This window comes from Hylobates moloch, unplaced genomic scaffold (assembly GCF_009828535.3).
Source record: "Hylobates moloch isolate HMO894 unplaced genomic scaffold, HMol_V3 SCAFFOLD_3964, whole genome shotgun sequence".
Classification (NCBI taxonomy): domain Eukaryota; kingdom Metazoa; phylum Chordata; class Mammalia; order Primates; family Hylobatidae; genus Hylobates; species Hylobates moloch.
Window position 1 is genome coordinate 641 of NW_026656239.1, and position 5363 is coordinate 6003.

The 5363-nt window shown below is 58.8% G+C and overlaps 1 gene segment (V, D, J or C); it reads left to right on the plus strand.

The window, feature by feature from the left end:
- Positions 1–231: 231 nt before the first annotated feature.
- Positions 232–4617, plus strand: LOC116465242 (immunoglobulin heavy constant alpha 1-like; the record flags this gene model as incomplete). The annotated part of the segment is given in 4 exon segments: positions 232–537; positions 676–1011; positions 4004–4221; positions 4502–4617. Coding segments are annotated over 3 exon segments (839 nt in total), but the record flags the coding sequence as incomplete, so codon positions are not given.
- Positions 4618–5363: the final 746 nt, after the last annotated feature.

The window sequence follows — 5363 nt, forward strand, 5'->3', positions numbered from 1 at the left end:
GACGGCCTGGGTCAGAGACCCTATCTAAGGAGCATGTTCAGAAACCATGTCGCTGGGATCAGACAGCAGGGTCCAACCGCAGGCCCGTGGTGCAGGAGCTGTGTGACCTTGGGGCCGTCACCAGGCCTCTCTGTGCTGGGTTCCTCCAGTGCAGAGGAGAGGCAGGCACAGCCTGTCCTCCTGGGGACATGGCATGAGGGCCACGTCCTCACAGCGCATTCTGTGTTCCAGCATCCTCGACCAGCCCCAAGGTCTTCCCGCTGAGCCTCGACAGCACCCAGCCAGATGGGAATGTGGTCGTCGCCTGCCTGGTCCAGGGCTTCTTCCCCCAGGAGCCGCTCAATGTGACCTGGAGTGAAAGCGGACAGAACGTGACTGCCACAAACTTCCCACCCAGTCAGGATGCCTCCGGGGGCCTGTACACCACGAGCAGCCAGCTGACCCTACCGGCCACAGAGTGCCTGGCCGGCAAATCCGTGACATGCCACGTGGAGCACTACACGAATCCCAGCCAGGATGTGACTGTGCCCTGCAGAGGTCAGAGGGCAGGCTGGGGAGTGGGGCGGGGCCACCCCATCCTGCCCTGGGGCCAGGACACAGCCTGGGGAGCCCACCAGAGCAGAGGGGCTCTCTCATCCCCTGCCCAGCCCCCTGACCTGGCTCTCTACCCTCCAGGAAAAAACAAGTTCCGGCCCGAGGTCCACCTGCTGCCGCCGCCGTCGGAGGAGCTGGCCCTGAACGAGCTGGTGACGCTGACGTGCCTGGCACGCGGCTTCAGCCCCGAGGATGTGCTGGTTCGCTGGCTGCAGGGGTCACAAGAGCTGCCCCGTGAGAAGTACCTGACTTGGGCATCCCGGCAGGAGCCCAGCCAGGGCACCACCACCTTCGCTGTGACCAGCATACTGCGCGTGGCAGCCGAGGACTGGAAGAAGGGGGACACCTTCTCCTGCATGGTGGGCCACGAGGCCCTGCCGCTGGCCTTCACACAGAAGACCATCGACCGCCTGGCGGGTAAACCCACCCACGTCAATGTGTCTGTGGTCATGGCAGAGGTGGACGGCACCTGCTACTGAGCCACCTGCCTGTCCCCAGCCCTGAATAAACTCCATGCTCCCCCAAGCAGCCCCACGCTTCCATCCGGCGCCTGTCTGTCCATCCTCAGGGTCTCAGCACATGGGAAAGGGCTAGGGCACGGGGGTACAGCACCCCCTGCCCTGAGCCTTGGGGGGCCCCTGGCACCCCCATGAGCCTTTCCACCCTGGTGTGAGTGAGTTGTGAGTGTGAGAGCGTGTGGTGCAGGAGGCCTCGCTGGTGTGAAATCTTAGGTTTGCCGAGGCAGGCACAGCCCAGGGTGGGTTCTGAGAGACACACATGCCCCGGAGAGTTCTGAGTGGGCAGTGGCATGGACGTTTGTCCCTGAGAGAGCAGCCTCTGGCTGCAGCTGGGAGGGAATAGGGAGGGTGAGAGGAGCAGCCTGGCCAAGAAAGACGCACATAGTGGGAGGAGCGGCGAGGGAGTGAGGGGCTGGACTCCAGGGCCCCACTGGGAGGACAAGCTCCAGGAGGGCCCCACCACCCTAGTGGGTGGGCCTCAGGACGTCCTACTGACGCATGCAGAAAGGGGCACCTCCCCCTAACCACACTACTCTGTAAGGGGCACGTGGGCACACGTGCACACTCACACTCACATACACACCTGAGCCCTGCAGGAGCAGAACGTTCACAGCCCAGACACAGCTCCAGAAAGGACAAGGGAGTCCCCTCCCAAGCCCCCATGGACATTCCCAGGCTCAGCCTGCTGCCCCAGGCCCCTCTGGCCTCCCTGTGTTTCCGCTGTGCACTGCTCAGGGACGAACTCCACAGACCCCTCCCAGGCAGCCCCTGCCCCCTGCCTGGCCAAGTCTCCCATCCCTTCCTAAGCCCAACTAGGACCCAAAGCATAGACAGGGAAGGGCCGCGTGGGGTGGCATCAGAAGCAGGCCGGTGAGACAGGGCCTGCCCTGGGCCCTCTGCATGCCTCTGGCTTCTGCCTGGGGCTCCCAGGAGTGGAAGAACAGTCCCACAACCACTGTGGGGACACCTGGCACCAGGACTCCCACAAGGGGGCAGTGGGGCCCCTGCTCATGCCTTAGACATCCTCCAGGCCTCCCCAGGGGCCCCCGCCTTCTGGCTGCCTCCCTCTGCTCTCAGGGCCAAGGTGAGACAGAGGCCACTGTCACCCCTGAGGGTCCAGTCACCAGAGGGTAATTCAGAGCAACAGGTCACTCCGGGAAGCCCTGCCACAGAGAAGCCCTCCAGCCCATGGGACCCAGGACCTGGCCCAGAGGAGGGGCTTTTAAAGAGAGGGGGAAAGAGGGAGAATCAACAGATGAGGGGCTGAACCAGCAGACAGAGATCAAGCAGACACATGGGTAGATCCTAGGACATATAATGAATGGATGGGTGGATGGAGGATTGGCAGATGAAGGATGGATGGGTGGTAAAACGGATGGGTGGGTAAATGGCTGGATGGAGGATGGACAGATGGATATGTGATGGATGGATGGATGAAGGATGGGTGGATGGGTGGATGGAGGACGGATGAGTGGATGAATGAAGGATGGAAGATGGATGGAGGGATGGGCCTTCTGGCTGCCTCCCTCTGCTCTCAGGGCCAAGGTGAGACAGAGGCCACTGTCACCCCTGAGGGTCCAGTCACCAGAGGGTAATTCAGAGCAACAGGTCACTCGGGGAAGCCCTGCCACAGAGAAGTCCTCCAGCCCATGGGACCCAGGACCTGGCCCAGAGGAGGTGCTTTTAAAGAGAGGGGGAAAGAGGGAGAATCAACAGATGAGGGGCTGAACCAGCAGACAGAGATCAGGCAGACACATGGGTAGATCCTAGGACATATAATGAATGGATGGGTGGACGGAGGATGGATGAGTGGATGAATGAAGGATGGAAGATGGATGGAGGGATGGATGGATGGATGGATGGATGGATGATGGATGGGTGGGTGGATGGAGGATGGGTGGGTGGATGGAGGATGGAAGATGGATGGAGGGGTGGATGGAGGATGGGTGGACGGATGGAGGATTGAGGATAGTGGGGTGGGTGGGTGGGTGGGTAGATCTATGGAGGATAGGTGGATGGAAGATAATTGGATGGAGAATTGCTTTATGAATGGATGAATGAAGAGATGGAAAATAGCTTTATAGATGGATGGGTGAATGGATGGATGGATGGATAGATGGAAGAAGGATGAATGGATGGAAAATAGCTTTATAGATATATGGATGGATATTTAAATGATAGCCTTATATTAATAGATGAATGGAGGATGAATGGATGGGTGAGTGGGTAGCAGTGTTATCGATGGAGGGGTGGATATACGGATAGTAGCTTTATAGATGGATGGATGGATAGATGGACGGAAGGATAGAAAGACAGGTGAATGACTGGATGTATCAGCATATGACAAGCAGGTACAGCTGTACATGGGAGGTCTATACCCTGAGACCCTGAGGAAAATAAGGATGCCTGTGCTGGTGACCCTCACCTGGCCCTCCCTTGTAACCCCTCAGCCACATTCCCTGGGAAGGCAACAGAGGCCTCTGGTCTTGCCCATTCAACCTTTGGCACACTAAGTGTCAGACCCAGGTGTCTGTCTTGGACCCAGATCTCCTTGAGGGTGGGTGTGTCTGGTCCTCTCTGGCCCCAGGACCCAGTCACTGAATACGTGGCTGGGACTGAGATGGGGTGGGGTGGGAGGGGTGGGAGGGTACCTTGGGCTCAAGCTTCCCTTGGAGAAGCAGGTGGTGTCCACTTTCTGCCCTGCCGAGTCTCTCCCTGAAGTGCCCTAAGAACCTTAAAGACAGAAGGTCCAGCCCCTCACCTGGGACCCTGCCTCCTCATCCTCCCTGGGGGAGTCTCAGGCCTTAGATGGGGACCCAGACCCCACTGTCCCCAGACCCCAAGGAAGCATAGGAGGAGTCTGGGCCTGGCAGGCTCTTGCTGTGTTGCAGATTGGCAGATGCTGCCTCCCTATGTGGTGCTGGACTTGCCGCAGGAGACCCTGGAGGAGGAGACCCCCGGCGCCAACCTGTGGCCCACCACCATCACCTTCCTCACCCTCTTCCTGCTGAGCCTGTTCTATAGCACAGCACTGACCGTGACCAGCATCCGGGGCCCATCTGGCAAGAGGGAGGGCCCCCAGTACTGAGCGGGAGCCGGCTAGGCACAGGTGGGAGCCCAGGAGAGGGATGAGCCCACAGTGGATGGGGTGGGCTGCAGTGCTTGGCTAAGAGGACAGCACCACCTGCTCCCACTGTGGGGGGACGTGCTCTCCTGGGGGGCCCTTCACAGACACTGAGGACATGGGCAGGCCCCGGGTCAGGGCTGAGCTTCCCTCCAGTGCAGTAACCAGGATTCCGTCCAGGCTCCCATGAGCCAGGCCAGGGCTGGGACAGAGGGCGTTGGCAAGGATGCTGCTCCTTCAGGCTGTGACCCCTCTGTCTTTGCAGGGAGGAAGTGTGGAGGAACCTCTTGGAGAAGCCAGCTATGCTTGCCAGAACTCAGCCCTTTCAGAAGTCACAGACCCGCCCTTATTCACATGCCTTCCAGGTGCAATAAAGTGGTCCCAAGGAAAATGTTCACAGACTCTGAATGAGGAGACGGGGGTCAGGGAAAGGGTGGTGGCTTCAGACTGGAGAACACCTGCTTCAAAGTCCCCCTGGGTGTCACGGTGGTCATGGTGGCCATGGACAGAGGGTACCCCTGGTCCCAAAATCAAGAAATGGCCTGATCTTGCATGAGGCTGAGGCCCAAGGATGAATGTTGGATTCACCAGAGACCATGGCAAAGAAGCCTGCTCCCAAGAACTACATAACCTAGACAGCCCTGGTCCTCCTCACTGGGTCCTCATCCTGATCACAGGGCCCTGGTCCTGACCAGTCGGCCCTTTCAACGATCACTGAGCTCTGTCCTACTACTTGGGTCCTGTCCCTGATCACTTAATTCTAGCCTTGATCACTGAGCCTCAGTCCTGATCACTGAGTCCTACTCCTGTTTCTGGCCCTGGTCCTCACTGACCCCTGGTTCTTTTCTTATACATATTCATTTTGAAGTCTGATTCCTTTTCTGAGCATATATCAGTCTGTCTAGACACTGAGTCCTGTCTGATTTCTGAGCCTTGGCCCTCATTAGTAAGTGACCTGCAGTGGTGGAGGGAGGCCTCCAGGGAGGCCGAGACCCTCTCAATGCGCACACTCGCTGGTAGATGAAGAAATTACCCCAATGACTTGCTCCATTTTTTCCAGGCTCAGAGGGGTGTGTAGGCCCCAGGAGGACTTGCTGGGGAGAGGACCAGCCCAGGACCCATGAGCT